At 40.8% G+C, this 24,905-nt stretch overlaps 2 protein-coding genes across 2 annotated transcripts in view; both read right to left on the bottom strand.

Annotated features, from left to right (window-relative positions):
• Positions 1-24,905, bottom strand: part of asb1 (ankyrin repeat and SOCS box containing 1) — a 279,018-nt gene that overhangs the window by 245,614 nt on the left and 8,499 nt on the right. The window lies entirely within an intron of this gene.
• The window catches only part of LOC307001340 (uncharacterized protein), a 38,720-nt gene continuing 32,450 nt past the window's right edge, over positions 18,636-24,905 (bottom strand). Inside the window, exons 5-6 of the mRNA XM_079617692.1 lie at positions 24,177-24,307; positions 18,636-19,219 (exon numbers count right to left, since the gene is read on the bottom strand). Coding sequence (XP_079473818.1) covers positions 24,261-24,307 — 47 coding nt within the window. The 3' untranslated portion in view covers positions 18,636-19,219; positions 24,177-24,260. The remainder of the gene's footprint in view (positions 19,220-24,176; positions 24,308-24,905) is intronic.

Raw genomic sequence — 24,905 nt, 5'->3', positions numbered from 1 at the left:
ACTGAAGCCTCGTCTTAATGCTTATAGGCATTATGCTAATATTGAACATTTTGACAAAGACGTTTGCGGAAGTAATATCTGGACTTGAATGTGTTAGGCAGGTCTAGAGCAGAGTTTTCCATGTTAGATAGAATATATCCCTTTGTGGGAGACTATGAGATTTGTAACTTTGCAGATCTTATGCACAAACAGATACAATACACACTAAAGGAAAATGAAAACACTAAAAAGCATATCTCCTTTCCTTATATGAAAAAAAAAAATGCTGAAAGATCATTCAAACATACTTGGTTTATTTTTGGAAAAAATGAGCAGGTTTGAAACAAAATGTTGAGTAAATAATGTTTTTTTTTTTTTTTTGTTTTTTTGGGTGAACTAAAAACGCCTGGTACAGCAGCAGTTCCTTGATTATTATGCAGGAATGAGAGTATAGTTCCTAGTCATATTGGCCTAGAAAATCGCAACTTTTCATTTTCTGTCGGTCTTAGTACACGATGTAACTACAGAAGAGTCAAGTTTTAAATAGGAAAAATATCGAAACTCTTTGGTCATTGTTTTGGGAGAGATGCTAACGGTCTAATTAGATTAAATGATCTATGCTAAGCTATGCTAAGTTGGAGTTGGAAAATGAGCCTATTTCCAAAAAAAGTGGAGTGTTCCTTTAAAGACTGATACAGTGATCATACTATTCTTACTTACAGTGATATTAAAAAATAAATGTAGGCTTAATATTAAGAACTGTGCATTGTGCAATAAAGAAGTAGGCCTACAAAGTTCAATTATACTATTTATACATGTAAGTCTGAAGAAATATGCAGTAAATATGTTAATAGTTTTATAGTATGCTTAGAATGAAATAAATATTTTAAATACTTTTTGGCACAGGTTGTTTGTTTTCACGAGGGTATGCAAAACTGCAGCACATGATCTTTAGAACTCTTTGTTTTACAAGAGACTTGCAGTCTCAACACAGCAGAGATCTGTGTTAGCTACCCAGACAGCATTTCTTTCTGTGCCCTCCCGTTTCCCTGGAGAGACGAGAGCAAAGTCCACTTTATCAGTGTCAACCTCACTGCAGCAAACAGAGGAGGAACACCAGCAATCTCTGCACCAACCACCACAGACACGAAAAAAGACAGAATCCTCGGTTTCTCTTCGCTCAATTCCCAGGCCGTTGCACTGAATGCCAAAGTTTAGATGCCAGAAGGCAAAACAGCATGTTAGTCCTGATTTAGGCGTTGCGGATTACTTGTCTGACGGAGGTTATCATCTGCTGAATTTACATCGGGACAGGGAGGTTCTGTTTACATCTGTCTCAGGTGATTTGATCACAGCTGAGACACTTTACTGTTTAAACTTGGTATTAACGTGTCTCCAATGCATGTCCTGTGATCAGGTTTTGTTGAGTGGAGGGCTTAATTCACGCAAGAATATTGAGGTAATGAAAAAATAATTTATCACTTCAAGGGAAATTGGAGCAAAATTGAAATGAAGTAGCCAATCATTTGAGTGAATGATTCAGTCACATGGTGTCTTGAAGAAATTACACAATTTGTTTAGTAAATGTGTTTCTGTCAAAGTTAATGAGATGAAAATGTAGGCTATTCACAAGTGAGCTTTTGAAAATAATAAAAATAATTAGGCTAATACCACATGTGAGCTTTTGAATGAAGTCTCACCAAGGCTGCATTAATTTGATCAAAAACAGTAAAATATTGTGAAATATTATTACAATTAAATATTTTAATATTTTTAAATGCCATTTATTTCTGTGATGACAAAGCTGAATCTTCAGCATCATTACTCCGGTCTTCAGTGTCACATGATCCTTCAGAAATCATTCTAATATTCTGATTTGCGGCTTAAGAAACATCTCTTATTATTATCAATGTTGAAAACAGTTGTGCTGATCATTTTTTTTGTGGAAACAGTGATTTAAAAAAAGATTTTCAGCATTCTTTGATGAATAGAAAGTTAAAATGAACAGCATTTAAAATAGAAATCTTTGGTAACATTATACATGTCTTTACTGTGTTTTTTGATCAATTTAATACATACACTCTAAAAAATGCTGGGTTGTTTCAACCCAATTTTGGGTCAAATATTGACAAACCCAGCCGTTGGGTTACATTTTTCAATTACATTTTTAACCCAACGTTTGGGTTTGTCCATATTTGACCCAAAATTGGGTTGAAACAACCCAGCATTTTTTAGAGTGTACTTTCTGAATACAAGTATTGATTAATTAATAATGAATACATGAATTAAGTATTAATAAAAGGGAAAACAAATCATATTGATCCCAAACTTTTGATGGGCAGATTATATGAACATTGCATTTGCATCTTGGTGTTTCCATCCAGCATCCAGCAACATTTGCATACATGCACTCTAAAAAATGCTGGGTTGTTTCAACCCAATTTTGGGTCAAATATGGACAAACCCAAACGTTGGATTAAAAATGTAATTAAAAAAATTTAACCCAATGGCTGGGTTTGTCCATATTTGACCCAAAATTGGGTTGAAACAACCCAGCACTTTTTAGAGTGTGTGAATGAAAAATACTGAATAGCTGCATGTTGATTAAATGCAAGAAAGACAAAAAAATAAGCACAGCGCTATCAAATATAGCCTACTTGAATGCAAACTTGTTTGATATTTCAAGCTTAATGGCATTTTATTCAAGTACTTGTATTAAACAGACTTCAGATGCTTTAATCCAATTTGTCACTGCATACAGAATACAGAAGATGTTCTGTGAAGTCATTCTGACCCTGTTTTCACTGAAAAGTAAGGTGATGCCACTTCTACTGTTGAATGGGATGCATCAGATATGATTAGCATTTACAGTACACTACAAATACGATGCATTTCCAAACATGTGTCAGCACCTGAGATTAGTGTGAAATTGCAGTAAGTCTGTGTGTACCGTGCCACCACCAACCTCAACACAAAGTGCCCTCCAAGAGCAGCTCTCTGAAGAGGTGAAGAGGTGACTCTGTAGAAGAGGTAGAGTTCAGAATCATAGAAGCCCGGTATTGATTAATCTGGCAGCTGTAAAGCTCTGGGACTTGTGGATCAGCGCTGAACTGGCAGTGAATCTGTAGCTGGGAGGGACGGGGCTTTGAAATAGGGTCCAAAGTGAAAGCACTAATCTTCTCACAGCAGGCCCTTCCCCTCCAGGTCTGGCACCCTACAGTCAGGCAAGAAGCTCCTTTTCGCAGCACAGAGAAACCCCTTTTGGCCAAAATGCTCTCTGGCCGGGAGATTTATAAACCGCTCTCAAAACTGGCACACGGCTCCAAATCATCCGGCCCCGAACCACCTTTTCTTCTGTGGAAAATAGCAGATCTGTCAAAACTGTGGTTATAATATCCATTATGCAATGGAGAAAGTGCGTCTCAAAAATTGGATTTTATATTGACACGTTTACATTGTGTTCACAGTCCACTCACTTTGAGGCACACCTGTCAATCAATCCTGACAGAAGTGCAAAAATAATTGAAGAAACTGATGGAAAAACTGGATAGCCATTTCTATTTTTGTCCATTTTGCCTAATGAACCGCTGCCTTTGAGCCTGTAATGGGAAAGTCTTAGAGATGTGTGACGATTCCTCTGGTTTCTGTTTAATAAACTCATACTGGGCAACAGACATAAGAAGTTGATGGCTGATGGATGCATAATCACATATATGCATAATCCAAAAGAGTTATCCTCAAAACATGCCGACTTTTTGAGTTCAGCTCAGTTCTCATAAAATAAGAATTATAACATCTTTAGGGACAACTAGTATTTTAATATTTTAATTCTAGTTTTTTAATGTTGACAAGATCAATGGAATGAAATAAAGGGATAAACAAATTCTTTTTAAATTATTTGTATTATTTTGGTTTGCCTTTGTGCACAATTTTTAAACTCTTTCCACGAATACTTAACAGAAAAACATGACAATAAGTAAATAAATAAATCACTACAAAATGTGTAAATCAATAGTCAAAAATGTAATTTCATATGAGGTTATAGAATTCTGTTATTTGCATTATTATTTTTCTTTTTTGAAGTAGGTAGGTGAGAAAATAGGTTAAAAAATTCAAACTATTTAATATTTAATAGAATATTAGGCTATAGAATTGTCATTGTGCCTTTCTTGTTCTTTTTTTTGTTGCTGAAAATTCTGAACCGTTTTACGTCTGAAAATTCAAGGACATTTTGAGAAAGAGCCAGAATTTTCAATTCTCTAGTTCTTTAGAAAAACAATACATCTTCTCTGATGTAAAGAACTCTTAATATACTTTTAAAATAACTTTTTTCATTCCCAAAGAACCACAGAGCAACATAAGAATGATAAACAGTGGCGTTGATAAGAAAAGGGTGCATTTCTGTTGGTTCATTGCTTTGAATTCCTCATAAAAGACGTTTCTGTCATTGCACTTGAAAAAACACTCCAATAAAAGAATATTCATAATGCATATTCAAGTCAAATCAAACAGAGCAGCATGTCTTGTCTGAATGACCTTCAGTCACAGTACAATCAAAGATGCATGCTGCAAAACAAGCTCATAAAAGATATTTCATCCTGTTATTGCGAATGCAGAAACCTTCTATAAAAGTCACTCTCAGCCTCACACACACACCAACACAAGCACACACCTTTTGGTTGGTCTGTTCCTTTCTCCTCAAGTGACAAAACAGGCATTGTGCAAGATTTGTTTTTCTCTGGCATCACACACACACACACACACACACGCACACACACACACACACACACACACACGCTTCTGCTGCTGGATGTCTCGCCCCTGTGTGAGTCACAGCGGGGCACGCGGGAGGCGCTGGCGGAGCAGTCAAGCGTGTGGTGGCTGCTGCCCCAGATAGTGACGACAAAGCACCCTGAGTATTGGGCTGCAACGCTGCTCATTTGGAGACAAGCGATTAATTCAGTTCCAGCACAAAGGGGAAAACGTCCTCAATTTGTCTCCAGTGCCTCTGTATGAACACACATCATCTTCATCTGGCAGTGCCTGTACTGAGGATCTGCAGTGGAGAGGGTTGCTGTCCTACAAGCATTAATCTCTCAGATTTGTCTACATCAGCGGTTGAAATTTCCTTTGAACTAGAGATAGTTCACCCAAAAATGAAAGTTCTGTCATCATTTAATCGCTCTCAAGTAGATGCAAATGGAAAAAGTGAAGATTCTTTTATCTCTGCAATAACAATGAACGAATGAGCTTTCAAGCTTCAAAAAGGGACTACAAAAGTATCATAAAAGATATGACTTTAGCACAATATTTAAAGACTTCAGAGCCATGCTATAGTTTTGTGTAAAGCCGGGCGCACATTACATAATTACAGGAATTATTATGCGGCCACACCAAAAGATCATTAAAATCTTATAAGATTTTCAAAATGTGAGAGACCACAAACATGAGGACAAAAAATACTAGATTTAACAGTTTTGCTCCTATAGTGTGTGTGGTGTGCCACGATGTGAAGAAGACAACACACCACACAAACAGATTTTCCCACTGTGAACACGGGAAATATCGCAAAATCTCTTGAGAATTCAGAATAAACATGGCGGACGATAGGCAGGAAGAAATTGCTATGATAATGTTTTGAATGCTGTGGCGAGCAGGACGAGGTCGAGGGCCGTGAGAGAGCGGCGACAGTGGAGATCGAGAGAGGCCAGGCCTGGACTATTTTATTTAATGTTTTGGTTTTTTATGTGTGGCGGCAGTCGGCCGTGAGGGACTGCAGTCTTTTCTTTCGTATTTGATTATTTATTAAAATAGTTGAACATTCGCCAGGTTCCCGCCTCCTCCTTCTCATAACAACGAACTTCGTTACAAATGCTTTTGACAGAACACTCCCGGAAAAAAAGAAAGAAAAGGATTTGGGTGAAGTCGTGGAGACGGCGGGAGCATGGACTTTCTGATTGGGTATCGTTTCGTTCCACCTGACAATCAACAGAGTATATGTGCGTTTGTCCTCGGGGTTCCCCCCACACATCAGGATTTCTAATCGTAAATATTCACGATCGGGGCGGCTCCGATGTTCTTCCGAGCAGGTTCGGTCACTCTTAACACACCTCACACCACAGGAAAATCTGATAAGATTATCTGTAGAACCATCATGATAATAGGGACTTCACTTAGGATTGTCAGAAGGGGACAAATCGTCCCGATGCGGTGTGGCCCCAGCATTAGGATTTTAAATCGGGATGATTACAACTATGATTAGACTATGTCAGTACTTCCACAATAGCCAATGAGAGACAAGTCTACAAGGAGACGGAAGTGACGGAATCAGACTAGCCCCTTTCACACATACAATCTTTACTGGTAAATTACCGTTAAAAGATCATGTGTGAACAGGACATTTTCAACAATACCAGTAAATTATGTGGTGGCAATTTTATGATATTCATTGATCTTTAGTAAAATATAGATGATTCAAAGAATGTCACATGTGTGTCTCTCACTTGTAGTGAGAGAAGATTCTATTTATGTACCTGGGGAGGCAGAAGGGAGAGACACTCCAGAGAACAGACGAACAAGGACCTCTGACATGATGTCAGAAGGCCATTTGGTGCAGCGGGGCTTAGTGGGCCAACTAATGTTATGGCTTCCTTGTCTATGGAAAACTACTGGATGGAAAACTACTGGAAGGAAGGCTCTGGCGGAAGAAGGCCTTGAAACTGAGATAAAAGCTGGTTGAGTCTGTCTGGGGGTGTGTCACTCTTCTGCACAGGGTAACAACTGTGTATTAGACTGCTCCTATTCTTGCAAGAATAAATACTTCTGTTTTTATAATTTGACTCTGAGTGTCTCTTACGCAGTGATGTTTGTTTGATGAATTTTTGCCACAACAATTGGTTCTGGCAATTTACCAGTTTGAGAAGTAGTAACATTACCAGTAAATAACCGGTACAATGCTGTGTGTGAACAAAAGAATGAAGAATTACCGGTTTGAGCGTGTATGAGGTCAGAGTAAGAAGTCTGCTTTGGGCCAATCATAAAGTTCTTATGGAGATGACGCAATTACTCTGCGCAGTTTACAGTAAGCTCTGCTGCTTTTTAAAATCATTTTTTCTAGTTATATATGCACTAGATGAACATCTTTGACCATTGCGCCGCGTCCCGTCACTTTTTAGGCGAACAGGTATGGGAATCTAAAGCGCTTCTCCTTATGCGAGCGAACGATTCATTACCGTAAATGATCATAAAATTACCAGAATGACTCATTCATTCAGAACGAATGAGTCATTCTGGTCATTTTACGGTAATTTACTGGGATTACTGTGTGGAAGTGGCTAGAGAGTCAGTTGAATTTGAGAATCAGATCAGACAGTGAATGAATCACTCAATTCGTCTTTGTGCACATGAGTTGGAAAATTTCTGATTCAAACATGTGGAACATAGTGGACATTGCTACTCTCATAAACTCTCAAGATAGCAGATGTTAAGGGTTTCAGCTAATATTAAAAAAAAAATCTACCGGTATGTACCAGTGTTATTTGATCATTGATCTACTGTTATAGTTTGTGTCAATGTTTGAATTAGATTTGGTATGTTTTCGGTTTAAATATATTTCAAGAAGTAATTTTTTACGTGTTTTTCTCTTTAAAAAAAGTCTATATAGTTTTCATAAAATTTTTGTTTAAGTTTATTTAGTTTTAATTAATTTAGTAGTTCAAGAAAATGGTAAATGTTGCCTTAGCTGAAATAAAACAAGTTTTTATTTTATTTTATTTTATTTAAGTGCATGCTTATTTTTTCCCCCAAGTAATTTTAGTTTTTAACGATAATAACCCTGATCTGTACAACAAACAAAGCAATCATATTTTATAAGCACTAGAATAGAGGATGGACAAATATTTTGATATGGGCAATTTTTATGAAAATTTTATAGTCCTTTTTGGACTTTTTGGAGCTTGAGCCTCATTTACTTTCATTATATTTAAAAGAATGGCCAGAATATTCTTAAAAATGAACTTTAAGTGCTCCATAGAAGAAAATAAAATATTTTTGGTTTAAATTACACCTTTAAACTCAGGATGTGTTCCATCTTGACGACTTACCCCCTATCAAAAGAGTTAAAGTCTTTCCTAAGAAGTGGACGCACAAACAGTACATTGTGATTAACATATAAGCTCCTTATTAAACACTCATAATGCTTGTATGATTATACAAGTAGCTTAAGCTCATAAGTAAGAAGACACAGGCATTAGATGGTAACTCCTTAAGAGCATAAATAAGACATCTACTCGATACAAAAGCATTACTTTGATTTCGATTGTATAGATGAGTCACAGAATATCTTCAGTGGAGGTGTGAGTGACTCATGGTCATTTCTCTCTCACAGCAACACCTCCATTAGGGAGCGTATGTATCATTTGTAAGATTTAATGGGCTGAAACAGATTTGGCCTTTCCCTCATTCAATTCAATTCTGTTCTCTGAAGAAAAAAAATCATTTGTGAGATGATATCTGTCGACGGTTATCCTGTGACACATTTTCTGATTGCGCCGGTCGCCAACCTCAATCAGTCTCAATATTGAGACCAATACACACCACCCACACAGGAAACCACATACGTGTGAACTCCCCTGGACCGGCCTTTTAAAGAGACAGACCACACACACGTCACCTTGAGCCACCATCAAATTTGTAGGGAGAGAAACTAATTACCGGTAACGTATATTCACTGAGTAATGAGAAGCCTGACTTTGAGTAAAGTGATGTTTCATCAGTTATCAACTCCCCTGAAAGACTCAAATTAGAATATGCTTGAGAATGATCCTCAATCAAAACTATCACTTAGCCAAGTCAGTCAGACAGACAGATTCTGCTGATTAAATAATGATAAATAGATAGGTAGACAGACAGATATATTCTGCTGATTTAATTGACAGACAGTTTAAGAGGACATGTAATAATTATGCAATAAAAAAACCTGCATAAAATCTGTATTGTACAACTTTAGTCGCTGACATGGGATCATAAAGCAGTAATTTTATATTTCAAGCAATTTTCTTCTTTAATGGACTGCTTTGATTAACCGTTCTTCCCATTAACTCAGTCTTCGCAAACTGCCATGTTGTTCGAAAATGTCACCAAAGTTAGATTGTTTGTCAGAACATGTTAATTGTGTTTACAGACAGAAAACGATACAAGTTAGAGCATTTAAACTGTATTGTGGCTTCATCCCAGCAGATATACCTTCTCTTTTTTTGCGAAATGTAAAACTCTTCATTAAATGCTTTAATTTGGCCATGCTATTGGATGTCATTGATGTAATGTGGCTTATACGGTGAGTCATTTTAGAATAATTGAGATCCATTTCTTGTATCTCCGTAATAGCTTGTTTTGGGTCTGTGTGTACTACGAGCTAAACACAGCAGCTCAAAAACCTTTCAGATTATATTTTGATGCAAATAAAGCCAACATTCACACTAGCGCTGCACACTGAATCTTTGACAGATCTATCCGGAGGATTTGTGTGGTTTTATCTTAAATATTTGACTTTACTGCACCCCTATTCTGGACCATTTTCAATACAGAATGACATCTCTTGTTGGTTTTTTCTAGGTGAATGATTTTAGCCTGACAGACTACTTACAGACTACTTGGAACCACTTACACTGAAGGAGGGACCTGAACTACAGACCAGAATATGGTCTGAACTTTTTTAACAAATACCCAGAACACCTTAGCAACCACAGCCTAACATAGCAAGTTTTGCACTGGTTATGCACTGGAAAAGTACCACAAATTTTCCTTTGAAATGCCAAAAAAATGGTTGCATAAATATTATGTATTTATAACATTTATCTTGCATGTGCCTCTTAGAACTTTTCCATTTAAACGAGTTTTTATCTCCATGTACTGTAGAGTGTTTTTATCTACTGGAGAGCTTGGCCTTCTATGTTGACCCTCCCTGTTAGGATTCTGGTCAGATGAGTGTGACTTTGATAGCTTTTATTCTTTCTTATCAAAGCAATGACCTTTTTCCTTAATCCGTTCCATGACACAAGATATGAATTTCAATATCAGGTCCATTATGTTTTCATTAATACATTTGGCTTGGATAACTGCAAAAACGTTCTTTTTAATAGCTTCACTCAGATTTGCAGCTGAACCAACTTCCTCAACTTTCATCTACTAATGCGACAGAATATGTGTGAGAGAGAGAGAGAGAGAGAGAGAGAGAGAGAGAGAAAGAGAGAGAGAGAGAAAAAAAAATAAACAAACATTGACTTTTCTTATAATTCATGTTGAAAACATTTGATCTTAATATTGTTATTAAAACAATAGGTTACTGTCGTAACCCCGGTTCTCTGAAACATCGAGTGGAGAGATCCACCTATGGGAAGGGCATCCGTACCTGACCTCTGCAGAAGCATCCAATTGCACCAAGTCTGGCTAGACAGACAGAAGCGCGCAGCCAATGCCAGGTAAGGCCCCGCCCCCTTACCTAATGGCATATAACGCCTGCAAGCGCTGCTATTCTCCAGTAAGTATATTCGCTTCTCGTGCGGCAAGCGGGGCAAAGCTGGTGGATCTCTCCACTCGATGTTTCAGAGAACCGGGGTTACGACAGTAACCTATTGTTCTCTTTCATCATCTCGTGTTCGAGATCCACCTATGGGAGAGACATGGACAGCTCCCCGATTGCCCAATACACTCACAGTGAGGTTCTGAAAGCCAGAGAAGGACGGTCGCCCCAGGGGGGCGGTGCCAGACACGTCCCATAATCATGAACCTGCAATCCTGACGCACACACATAACTGCTGTGCACATGCAGGACATGAAACATGTATGTGGTAATAACCCCAGCAACACCAATGTGCATATATACACCCAAGAAGGATTGGAAATACGTGCTTGGTGACAGGAATGTGCATGGCCTGCCGGCCCATTCACTCCTTATTCGTTACTTCCAACGGGGTTACAGGGAAGGGCTAAGAAGACCCCACCCCTAAAACCGAATGTGCTACCGAAATTCTGGTGACATCCAGCCGGTAGTAACGCACAAAGGTATGAGGAGAAGCCCAACTGGCAGCGGAGCAGATGTCCTGCAGTGACACTCCCCTAAACAAAGCCCAAGAGGCGGCTAAGCCCCTTGTGGAATGAGCTCTGATGCCCCCTGGGGGCTGCACTCCCTTAGATTCATAAGCCACAGCTATAGCATTCACAAGCCAATGTGAGAGGCGTTGCTTAGATATGGGACTCCCTTTGTGAGGGGGCGCCCATGAAATAAAGAGCTGGTCGCTCTTCCGGAACGCACTGGTCCTGGTCATATATGTCTGTAAAGCACGGACAGGACACAGAGCATTTAGCCTCTGATCCTCCGGGGAGGAAAACGGTGGAGGGTGAAAAGCGGAGAGCTCCAACACCTCCGAAGTGAACGCAGGGAAGCACTTCGGCATGAAGGCCGGATTAGGCTTAAGGGAAACCTTATCTCCACTAAGAGAGAATTTAGTGCACGAGGGATGAACCGAGAGTGCATGTAGCTCACTGACACGTTTAGCTGATGCCAAGGCCAAGAGCAAAACTGTCTCGAAGGACAGCAGCTTAAGGGAAATACTTCCCAGAGGCTCAAAAGGATGTTGAGACAGAGCCTCCAGCACCATGGAGAGGTCCCACTCCCTTTTTCCATGAGGTATTGAAGGAAACACAAAATATCAGGAACTGAGCACTGATAAGATGTGAGACCACGCCCATCGCACCACCCTTCGAACACTTGCCACTTACAGCCATATAAGGACCGTGTAGAAACGGCTCTGGCATTCTGTATAGTGGCAATCACACGCGGCGAAAGCCCCAGTGCGCTTAGGTTCGTCCTCTCACGGGCCAGGCCCAGAGAGCCACCCTGTCCGGGTGTGGGTGGTAAATCTCCCCGTTCGCTTGGGACAATAGGTCCGTGCGTGGGGGGAGGCGCCACGGCTCGGCATATAACAGAGGGATTATCTCCGCCAGCCACGGTGCCTTGGGCCACCTGGGTGCAATCAGAATGAGAGACAGGCTCTGCTCTCTCACCCTGGCCAGTGTTGGAATTATCAAGCACAGGGGAGGAAAAGCATTCTGCAGCACTCTGGGCCATGGGTGGGCCAGTGCATCTACCCCGAGGGGTGCGTCCACGTCCTTTAGCGAGAAGAACATAGGACAATGGTAGTTTTCGCGCGAGGCGAATAGATCTACGGTTGCCTGTCCGAATCTCATCCATAACATATCCACTATCTGGGGGTGAAGGCGCCAATCTCCGTAGATTGGATTTCCCCTTGATAGAAGATCCGCGCCTCTGTTCAGAATGCCCGGAACATGAGTCGCGCGTAACGACAGGAAAACCCGTCTGCTCCACACCAAAAGCTTGTAAGCTAGAGCGTGAAGTTTCGACGAGCGCACGCCGCCCTGACGGTTGATATAAGCCACAGCCGTGGTATTGTCGCAGCGTACGAGAACATGATGTCCCTGCAGGCGAGGCAGAAAATGATTCAGAGCTTTCCAAATGGTCAACAGCTCTAAATAATTTATGTGCGCTGAACGTAGTCTGCTCGGCCACAGACCGTTCACCGTTCTGCCCTCCTGGGTGGCACCCTAGCCTGTTAAGGACGCATCTGTCGTCACAACTTTCCGCATCATAACCGTCCCCAGAGGGGTTCCCTGTGCGTAAAAGTCTGCGCTCTTCCAGTGTCGCACGGCTGCCGAGCAGGCGCGCGTCACTATTACAGAGCGGCAAAGATCGCGAATCGGGCTGAAATGTAGTGACAAAACCCATTTCATGAACGCTCTCATTCTCAGGAGTCCCAGTGGCACAACTTGGATGGATGAAGCCATAAGACCCTGCAGCCTGAGGCATGTGCGATATTGCACTCTCGCCCCCTCTCTGAACTGCGATAGACAGTTCATTAGAGAGAGAACGCGCTCTTGAGAGAGACGCGCTCGCATGGAGACTGAGTTCAACTCCAAGCCCAGGAAAATGACATTCTGACTGGGTGTAAAATTGCTCTTGCTCACATTCACTCTGAACCCGAGAGATGTGATGTGCGCGAGCACACGGCAGGTGTCCTGCAACACTTTCTCCTTCGATTCGGCTATTATGAGCCAATCGTCTATGTATGTCAGAATCCTCAGACCAGACATTCTCATGGGTGCTAAACCCGCCTCCGCACACAGACAAAAACTGCGAGGACTTAGACTGAGCCCAAATGGCAGAACTGTGAATTCGTAACATGTGCCTTGGTAGGCGAAACGAAGAAACTTCCTGTGTGGCGGATAAATGCTTATATGGAAGAAAGCATCTTTCAGGTCTACCGATGTGAACCAGTCGTTCTGTTTTATGGCGCGGGCGAGCGAGCCATGAGTTAGCATTCTGAAATTGTATTTCCTCAAATGTTTGTTCAACACACGAAGGTCCAAGATAGGGCGGAGAGAGCCGTCCTTCTTTGGGACCAGGAAATAACGAGAATAAAATCCCTGATTCATCAGACTGGGGGGCACCACCTGAATAGCTTCCTTGTTTAGGAGGGAGGATATTTCCTCTTTCAGAATGTGTGAAGCGTTCTCTTCCGTGTGTGAAGAGAGAACGCCGTTGAAATGCGGGGGTTTCATTGCAAACTGCAATCTGTAGCCCTGCATTATAGTACGCATCACCCACTCGGGAGCCGAAACCGCTTGCCAAGCCCGTTCGTGACCCGCGAGTGTTCCCACCCGAGCCGCAGCGGAGCTGTGTAAGCCCAGCTGACTCATTTGTGATGCAATGGCGCCATCTAGTGGATGAACTAGGGGCGACATGCCGGGGTTTAGAAAGATGTTCTCTCTCTGCAGGGAGATGAATTCTCTCTGCGGAGAGAGATCCTCTCTCCGTAACGAATTCATTTGATTCGTTTGTTTTAATGTGTTTTTTTTTTTTTTGTGTGTGTTTTGTGTTGGGGGAACACTGGGGCCGAAGCCTTTAATAATTTGGTGAGGGGAAGTGAGTGTGTGCGGTGTGGTGACACTGCTTTGTGACTTTTCCTCACAACAGACCCCTCGAACGTGAGGGGGGAACACACGTTCAACAAACACATGGGCTGGGCAGCCTCGCGAGAGACCCTGCGTCTTTTGGACAGGGGTTCTTGGACATGAAGAGAGTCCAAAGGGCTCGTAGCCCGTGAAAGTGGACTCGATGCCCCACCGGCCGAACATCAGGCAGGCCGCTTGCGTTTCGAGTCGGTGGGGGTAGGGTTAGATGGTCTTCCAGCCGCGGCCGCGGCGGGAGTAGATTTTCCCCAGTGCTTAGCAGGCGGTGGGTTATTCTGCCGTGGGGCGGGGGGTCTGTTGCGGGGCCTTTCCTTGCCCTGGTGGAAATGTCGTCCCATGGCAGGTGGGTTAGGCAAACGCGCAGGGGGTGCCTGGCGTGGGGCCGCCTTCCTAGGAAGACATAACTTGAAGGCCTCATCCTCCTTCTTTTTGTCGTCACACCGTTGTTGCATCAATGCGACGGCGGGGCCGAAGAGAGCCCGGCCGGGCTCCACCGATGCGCCCGCGATGCGCCGCTTCTCACTGTCAGGAAGGCCCGACAGGTTAAGCCAGAGCGCGCGCTCTCCCACCACAGAAAGCGCCATAGAGCGCCCGCAGGCTTGGACGGCCTGCCGAGCGTTACGGAGGACGAGGTCGTTCACCGTGAGGATCTCCTTCCACAAGGTTAGAGAAGGAGTTCCCTTTTCCAGCTGTTGCCCTAATTCGTCCAAAATCTCCGCCTGGTAAGCGGAGAGGAGTGAAGAGACGTTCAGGGCCCTGACAGCCAAGGCCGAGGATTTATATGCGGCCTGGTGAACTGAGGCAGAAAAACGGTCCATCTTGTTGGGCAAGACCGGCTTCGGGGGAGCGAGCAGCCCTCCCTGAGCGGGGTTAAGGTGCCTGGCGATGGAAGGCTCGATAGCGGGTGGGTCACCCATACCATGAGCTGCCATGTCCTTCACCTCAAGACCCGTGAGACCGTGTTTGAAGTCGAGGGGGTCGCTCCAATTGTTCCTCATGTGCTTCGCGCACGCTGGAAGGACGGGGAAGAGTTGTTTTCTCGGACCGGCAGGGGGTCCCAGCACTTTCCCGTCGTAAATATCCCTCTCCTGGTCGGTGGCGCTCTGTGGAGCCGGCCATTCCATGTTGAGGCGAGCGGCCGCTCGCTCACAAACTTCCAGGAGGATGGACTGAGGCAAGGCCGTGTGGGCGCTAGCCTGGGGAAAGCCAGAGGGCGGGATGGCCTCCTCGTCCTCTGAGACCCCAAGAAGGGCCGCGTCATCCTCATCGCCGGAACCGGCCGGTTCGTCGACGAGCATGAGGTTGCCCGCGAAGATGTCCTCTTCGGGGAATGCGGGATTGGGCTGGTCAGCCCAAATGAGAGAGGCGGCGCCCCGGGAGTCCCCCGGTAGCGCGTCGTCGTCACCGTGTCCCCCATCCGAGTCAGAGAGGCCGAGCTCGGAGCACTGGGTCGCTGCAACTTTCAGACGACGTCGTAAAAGCTTCTTGGGCAGCATAAGGCAGTGACTGCAATTTTCCGGGTTCTCCAAGGCTTCTTGAGCGTGTTTAAGGCCCAAGCAGACCACGCAGAACGGGTGAAGGTCCTTAGCGGCGATGAGCGCACCACACGCGGCCGGGCAGGCCCGTGATAGGCTGTTCCCCGGAGAAGCGGCAGGTTTAGACAGCGACATTCCGGAGAAGAACTCGGAAAAATCCGTAGCGGGCAGCCGTGGAAGGAGGAGCAGGTGAAAAACGGCGAGAGCGCGGGCGGCTCCGAATGCAGAACACAGCAGAAAGGCTGAAAGGACGACTGTCACGTCTGACGGAGGCTGATCAGGCGATATGTCCTCCTGAAGACACGAAAGTGAGCAGCGTAATCCAACCGAACTGTGTCAGTGCAGAGATCGCGAGAAGCGAATGTCAACTGGAGAATAGCAGCGCTTGCAGGCGTTATATGCCACTAGGTAAGGGGGCGGGGCCTTACCTGGCATTGGCTGCGCGCTTCTGTCTGTCTAGCCAGACTTGGTGCAATTGGATGCTTCTGCAGAGGTCAGGTACGGATGCCCTTCCCATAGGTGGATCTCGAACACGAGATGATGAAAGAGAACCATAATTGAGTTAAAAAGAACAGCATTTATTCGAAACAGATTTTTTTGTAACAATTTAAAAATCTTTACTGTCACTTTTGTTCAATTAAATACAAATTAATAAAAATATTAGTTTGTTTAAAAAAAAGAATTCACTGTCAGACCCCACATTTGCTATAAACTGTATACATCTGCTATAGTGTATAGCAGAGAGATAGAAATAAGCATGTGTTTGGTGCAAAAATTCCACCAAAAGCCACAAGTATTCCCTATTTAAAATGTAGTGTAATGTAAAAATATCTTGTGCGTTTAATTTTTTAATTTACAGCCGTAACTGTCAGGCTGAGATTTAACATAAATGCGTGGCATGCTTTTTATATAGTTAGAAAAAAAATCCTTCAATGGTAAAAGTTCATAAAACTATTCCACTCACAAAAGTGGAAAATTACTCCCAATTGCTACTTAATAAAAGCTAATTTTAACACTGAATTTTGTCGATACAGAAAACTGCACTCGTCGAGAGCTTTCATATGGTCTCTAAATGGAATTGGAATCAGAGTTAGTTAAATTCCATAAAATTCCCATCCGTAGTGAAGACCTAAGCACCCATAATCCCCTCTTCATTTTTACCTCTTCTGTTCTGATAAGCCTTTCTGAGATCCATGTACTCTGAGCTTCCACTATGAGAAAAGGGTGTCAGAGCCCTAGGTAAATTTCATTCTTTTACGATGATTTTTGGCCTGCAACAAGAGTTTTAAAGCAGAATCTGTAAACCGGATCTCTGTTACACAAGGTCAGTTCATCTATCAGCCTGCTGTAATCAGCTGCTGGGATGATAGGGCCTCTGTGGTTTATTTGCGAGGCATGGTACAATTAGTCATGTTGACGATTATGTACGGTGTGTTCTTAGGGACATTAACTTGAAATGGATTAAATTATAGCCTTGCATGGTTTTAATGTAATAGGGAGGAGATCGATACAGGTCTTAATTGCAGCAGGAGTAAAGATGCCTGCTATGTAGCTTTATTTCTATTTAGAGATTCAATAAGCGCCACAGGCCACATGGCGTTACCCATTTTCTTTTTGTTTATCATTATATCACGGGGTTCGGATCTGAAATACTCCTTTTGTGCAATTAATTTTTAATGGATATCCTAATTGTGCCATATCACATTATAAAAACCCAATTTAGGTCTAAAATTGCACAACACTGTGTTAGATCATTTATAAAATAGTGCTAATTTACAGTGCTGCCAAATCAATCACGAGCCACAATGAAGGAGAAGCATCTCAACATTCTGCAGCAAACTATGTCTGTCTGTCTATCTATAAATGTACAGAATTAAGAACATAATTTATTCGAAAGAGAAATATACTATACAGTTGTAATAAAAAAATTTCAACCCCCATTGCAAATCAGGCTTATTGGCAAAATTGACAGACTTTCAGCTGTTTGCAATGAAAAAATAAATAAAAAATAATTGAAATAGCTCAACACTGCAAATGCTTCAAGTGGTTTCCCCAAATTCAACTGAAAATGCAACTTTTAATGACTTCTGCGGTCTCAAAATTGCAACTAATCAAGGGCTTTATTAGTTGCACAAGGTGTGCTTGAGCTAGAACACACGTAATATCTGAACTGGCAAGGTTTGTTGAGTGTCACGTTTGACTGCATGTAAGAAATATGGCTAAGTCAAAAGAATGGTCCAAAAAATGAAGAGATGATATCATAGCCCTACACAAACAAGGAACAGGATACAAAAAGATAGCGAAGGCTGGAAACAGATTTCTGAGAAGGCAGGTTCAGAAAAACCATTGAGTGACTGCAAAAGACCTGCAGCAAGACTTGGTGGCAACAGGCAGTGAGGTTTCAGTTTGCACAGTAAGGCGCGAACTAAACGCATGCGGTTTCCATGCCAGAACTCCAAGACGTACACCACTACAGACCCAAAAGCACAAGAAAAGTAGTCTCCAATTTGCTCAAAATCATATAAATTAGCCACAGAGGTTTTGGGATTCTGTTCTGTGGAGCGATGAAACAAAACTGGAACTTTTTGGCCTTATGGATCAGCTGTATGTCTGGAGGAAGAATAATGAATCATATTTCTTCACATTTTTCAATCATCAAAGAATCCTGAGAAAAATAAGAACCATTATTAATAATTGAGCACCAATTATAACTGATAATAACTGAGCAGAAAATCTGCATATTAGAATAATTTCTGAAAGGATCATGTACTGATGCCTGATGCCTGGAAAAATGATGCTGAAAATTCAGCTGTCATCACATGAATAAATAACATTTTAAAATATATTCTAATAGTTAAATATATTAAAATTGTAATAGCATTTGACAATATTACTGAGGTTTTTTCCCCAATTCAATTCATATTTATTTGTATAGCGCTTTTCACAATACATATCGTTTCAAAGCAGCTTTACAGAAACATATTACATTTATACATTTAAAGTGATCTGTTATCAGAGGTGACTGCGTCCAAATAATGTATTTTCAGAAATGTACATATACAAATCACGCAGTTAGCTAACAATGTATTAATTTATGGCAGAAACAATGAGCTCATTGAAGTAATTATTAATTTTTCCGTATTTTTGGACAAACAAAATTCAGCCTTGGTGAGCATAAGAGACCTCTTTCAAAAACAGTAAATTAAAAAGACGTTTGCAATTTTGATAAGAAAGACAGTGGGGGTAGTGGGAGTGCGGGCTTGAATAAAATAGTATTGTTTGCCAAATTATTTACAGCATTTCTAATCCTGTAGAAAACCCTTAAGTACTCCAGCAATATTTGCGCTTGCAGGGTTAAATTAATTTACAGTTCAACCTCCCCTGCATCATTCCTAACCTTGTTGTTTCTCTGTCTAGTGCACTCTCCTCCAAAGGCAAGGTGAATCCAGCCCGCTGCACAGCATGAGGCTCTGACGACACCTGCGTGAGGGGCCTGCTAATGGGCCCCCGCCATCTCTGTCTTACCCAGAGGAAGTCCAGTCCACGGAGCTGAGAAACCGCAGGGTAGGCGAGGGATGAGTGCTGCGGTGAGAGGGAGGTTATCAATCAACCTTGCCGGCACGCTCTCTGCGCCCGGGCGGGGAACACACCTCGGGGTTCTACCAAGAAAGCCAGAGAAGGAAATAATTGATCTCACATAATATATTACGTCCAGATCTTGCATTGATTTGCCAAGGTTGAAATAAAAATGCAAATTCAGAGATGCAAGACGTGTTGTTTTGACCTTCCACATGTAGACAGACCTTAGCTGTTCTGAAACCTTGTGAGCTGCCAACCTAGACAGGATATTAAGGCATCACAAAGGTGGTTTCAAATGGTAGGCAGCAACCTTATACGCTGCCTTCTGAGATGTCACTTTTTTTAGTTTGTTGCCAAATTCTAAGTCAACATCATGTATTCTTCACGAATAACTCCCGAATAACTTCCTGTAGCTCAAACATTAGAGCGTTGGCGCTTGCAACGTCAAGGTCATGGGTTCGATTCCCAGGGAAAGCAAGAACTGATAAGAATGTAAATGTGTATCTTGAAATGCAATGCAAGTTGCTTTGGATAAAAGCGTCTGCCAAATGCATAAATGTAAATGTAAATGAATAAGGCAATGCCAGAATGGATGGCAATAAGCTCATTGAAAACAGTTCAGCCTAATAGAAAAAAACTATTTTCCTCAATATCTTTTATGCGCATAAGATTACTTGCATGACAAGGTCCTGAATACACTGTAAAGAATGTTTTGTCAGTTAACCTCAACTATTAGTTTGTAATAAATATTCATAAAAACGGTTTAACATACGGTACCTGAATAAGCCTGAACCTATTGAGCTACATCAATGACATTTAAGTCATATAGAAATAGCTCTTTCAAGACTACATTGATCAAACAAACTTGATAAAATAGACTTTTTTCAAATATACACTTCAGTTAAAAATGCCAGCAAGATTTTTTTTTTTAATTAATAAGAAATTAATACTTTTTATTTTGCACAAATGCATTCAATTGATCAAAAGTGCCAGTAAAGACATTTATAATGTTACAAAAAAAATGTCTATTTTGAGATATGTCTTGAGCACCCAAGCAGGTGGACATTTCAGAAGGATCATGTGACACTAAAGACTGGAGAAATAATGCTGAAGATTCATGTCATCACATAAATTAATTTCATTTTAAAATATATAAAACAGAAAACTTTTTTTTTTATTATTCAAAAAATGCCTTGGTGAGCATAAGAGATTTATTCCAAAAATATTAAAAATTTTTACTGATTAGTTTGTAGTCTATCTCTTCTAGAAAAACAGATACAACGTTGGACACATTGTTGCAAATACTCAACACTGTTGGAAAAGGGAATTCTTTGATAGGTCCCAATCCAAACAAACTTCCTGTTTGAACAGTGAAAAAACTGCACCCGTAAAGCAGTTTTTAAGTATACAAAAGCCTCATTCTATTAAATATATATATATAAATGCCTCATTCTATTCTATTCTATTCTATTCTATTCTATTCTATTCTATTCTATTCTATTCTATTCAAATTTCACAGTGATTGTTCCAAATCAGTCACTTATGAAGGTTAATTTCAGTTAACATGCTGCCCTATAAGTAAAACAGCAAGGCAGCTCGCTAGGTTCTGAAACGGAGCTAAATGGACTGAACTGAAGTCATTTATTGTGAGTGTATTCATTGGGCTCCGGGCTGGAGGTGCACATTTGCATTGGCAGAGCCCCTAAGGGGGAATGGCAGGAAAGAGGAAGGTGAGCTTTGGCATCCTGTGTCTCTGGCATACAAGAGCTCCTTTCTGCTGGGTCAGCCTCTGCCTCAGCCTTTAAACAAACAACACACTGCCCCTGCGAATGCTGTCCACCCCTCTATACAGCCATATAATAGAGGGCCCTGCCTGACAGCCAAAGAGAAGAAACAAGAGAGAAATGACCCCTGTTCTCCTGAGATAGCGCTGAATCCCACTGCACTGACAGCTAAGTCAGGGATGTTTAAATGCACAGTTACACAACAAAAGCAAAGGACAAAATGAAGGTCATGGTAAAACCTAGGACAAAACGTCAAGGCACGCTGGGGCACAATGCCATGCCTGGAGCAAATTTGCTGGCCTCTTTGAATATGTAATTAACTACAACTAAAATGAGAATAAATATATACAAACAGCAATTCAGCAGGAAACTGTTGTAAAGAAGCAGATGAAATGGGCTTAGAATAATATATACAGAATATATATATACTCGTAATATATACTAGAATAATGTATACTGCTTCCAGCTGTACATTCAAAAGTAATCATGTATTCTGAGTAATAAAAAATACATTTATTGTTAATATTTTAGTATAAAGCCCTCCCGGGTTTAAGTCAGGTTGTTGACCCGCCGGGACCTGATGTGAGATCCACCGATCAGAGAGGTTCCCGAATCTCAATCGATTTTTTTACCTCGGGGTTTTCCGTGGGTGCTCGAGCGCCTATCCAAGATGCCAATGCCAACTTAACAAATCTATTGCATAAGTAACACAAATACAACAAATATCGGTTACACTTTATTTTAAGGTGTCTTTGTTACACTATACATTTAGGTCCTGAGTAATATTAAGTAACTACATGGGGTTAGGATAACTGTTTGGTTTGGTTCAGTGTGAGTTGCATGTAATTATGCATAATATGTAGTTATTACTATAGTAACTACATGTAACATAAATAGCAATGACACTGTAAAATAAAGTGTTACTAATACTAAAATCTCATGATCCTCGAGGCAAACTGGATCCCCATGAGACGACGAACTCTCTAGTTTGTTTTTAGACTCTAGACGTTTTGAATATTGCAAATGTAACCGCTAGTTGCTAGGCAACAATAAATCCCATACATCCCAAAATTACCAAAATAACTTGAATTTCAGTTTGTTCCTCACAGTAAGATGTTGTGTGTTTAGTCTTTTATGATGTTTTTGGAGCTTGACGGCTATGAACTGTCATTGTATGCAAAACGGCTGTGTAAAGAAAAGCAAAACATCTTCTTTAGTGTTTCATGGACAGCATATGGGTTTGGAACATCAATTGAATTTTTGTTTTTGGGTGAACAATTCCATTAACATTTGAAAGAATAGATGATGTAAGCTGTTTACTAAATGCATGACCAGAGATAATATATTTTCCCTTCATTGGTTTCTGAGATGAGAATAAAAGGAACTTTCTGTGCTGCACTTAAAACGGCTTCTTTAGGTGAGTCATGCCTTGCTTTAACCAAAAACAAATGTTAAATATACACAATATCGGTAACACTTTATTTGGATGGTCCCTTTTGAACGTGCTGTTGACTATAAGTAACCTTGCAACTATATGTCAACTAACTCTCATTAGAGTATTAGTAGACTATCTGCTGAATATCTGCTAACTCTTTATTGTGATGGTCCTCTTATAGACATTCTGCTATAACTTTGCAACTACATGTCAACTTATTCTAACCCTACTAATACTCTACTAGCACTTTAATGAGAGTTAGAAGACATGATAGTGCAACGTTACTTATACTCAACAGAATGAGTTAAAGGGACCATCAAAATAAAGTGAAACCACAATATCTATTGCAAACCTCATTACAAAATGTCTTGTAAGTTAGCAGGAAGTTTGTTGTCTAAGTAATAAACTAAATGCAAAAAAGTTCCTTAATAATTCCCAAGAGACATATGCTGAAAGATCCCTCCTTCACAGTAAGATTTTCTGTCTCTTTTTTCATCCGTCAGGCAACAGTCGTGAGTCTGTTGAAAATAATAGAGTACATCTCCTGAACAATTGCGCAGTTTCATTTAAGTCTGTAGCACATATGGTGCAGGATGAGCCAAATTTGGATACTTAGATTTATGGATTTGAACAAACCTCAACTTTGAGGGAGATAAATATAGTGTGAGGGAACAGCAGGCTGATGTTCACAGTAAAATCCTATCAGATACTGACAGAACTCTTGACCTTGAAGTACACGGTTGTCCTTGACCGAAGTTTGTTGGAGGCCTTTCAAGAGGCAGTTTACTTGATTGTGCTTCAGATGTTATATAACAGCGCAATTTAGTGCAGACGTCTGATTTTTCGGCCCCCCGTTAGCACTACAGGATGACAGCAGACAGCGCCACTGGGTATACTGTCATGCTTCGATAACATTTAATAGCATTAGTGTGTTGATAAGTTGATAAATCAACTCCTGGCTTCTCCTGGCGCAGTGGGTGGAACTCAATGAGAATCTAATGTGACTCATAAAAGATGCACAAAACCTGCCCAGGTCCAAAAAAAGAAAAAGAAAATAAATTATATTCTGTATAAAAAAAGAAAAAAAAGAAGCATAAGGACATTACAGATTTTCCCATTATGATATTATAACAACAATTAAGCCCATTATCCCCAAACATTCTCATTACTGTAATACATTTAGATGTTTTACTTATGAATTACATTATGGTCGATGGTGATTCTTATTATAATCTGACAATGATTTGAATTAATCATAAATTAAAAGGCAGCCTAAATGTATGGCTCTATAACAAATACTACCATGTACCTTACAGTGTAAATAAGATTTTTGTTTGTTTTGCATAACAGTAATGAGAATGTGGATGATAATGTGCTTATTTGTCATGAAAATAATGTCGCAATGCAATATATGTGTGTGTAGGTGTAAAGTTGAGGATAAAATATGGTCAGAATTTGTCCTTGACATGTCACGAGATTCATAATTAAGGATATGTATTACCATGAAATATTAATTTCATAATTTATTGTCAATCAAGAAACAATTTACACACATACTGTGTCTGATGTTGGTTTACTAAGTAAACGAAAGAACATACAGTGGGAAATACACGTTCAGTCCTTCTCATGTCACTCAAGCATATCTTTGTGGCGTCGTAGTATTAGACATCTTATAAAGTGCATTTGCTCAACCCCTCCTGCTGTTTGCCCATCATACCGATGAGAGGATACACCAGAAGGAACAGACAGCTCTTTGAAAGGTACTGACAGTATAACAGAGCCAAATAAAGACAGACGTATGGATCAAAACTCAATTACCTTCAAAGACGGAAGAGGCATGTTTGCAGGTGAGAGCCATCACACATTCCAGTTTTTCATTGCTTTATGTTGAAGTGTCAGAGCCTATGAAAGGCTGAAGTTCTTTGACTCCTCCTGATGACGGATCATACCTTCAACCAGACACAGAGAGAATGGTGAGTGTCAGTCATCACATATTCTTCAGCAGCCTGGGATCATCACAGGGGATTCAAAAAGAAAATGAACACCTTTCAACAAACGACAAACAACAGATTGAGAAACCACAGAGCTTCACATCTCATTGACCTTCTATCAAATGGTGCAAGCATCTCCAGCTTAGACTAAACACTAAATCGAAAAATGACTTGACTTATTTTTTTAACAATACACGCTTCCATCTTATTGTGCATGATTCATCTGTGCACGTCATTTTAAAAAAGTAATCTTTTGTCAAAATAACTTCTGCCTCTGTAAAACATAAGTTTTCAACTTTTATCACAAATCCCTCTCACTTTACTTAGTATTTTACAATCGAACAACTAATGCAATTAACCTCATAATTTATTAAAAGCATACCATATTAATACAAATGTTTTCAAGAAAACATTTAGGTTAGCAGCTTCAAGCTTCAAGAAAATGTTGTCTCTCAAACTTGTGTAATCAAGTTAATGATGTTGTCTGTGTTTTGTACAAATTCTAATTTGGGTTGATTGAACTATTTACCAATAGACATGATTAGGATTCCATTGT

Source organism: Phoxinus phoxinus (genome assembly GCF_949152265.1).
Source record: "Phoxinus phoxinus genome assembly, chromosome: 7".
In the NCBI taxonomy this organism is placed as follows: Eukaryota; Metazoa; Chordata; class Actinopteri; order Cypriniformes; family Leuciscidae; genus Phoxinus; species Phoxinus phoxinus.
This window is presented reverse-complemented; position numbering and strand designations above follow the sequence as displayed.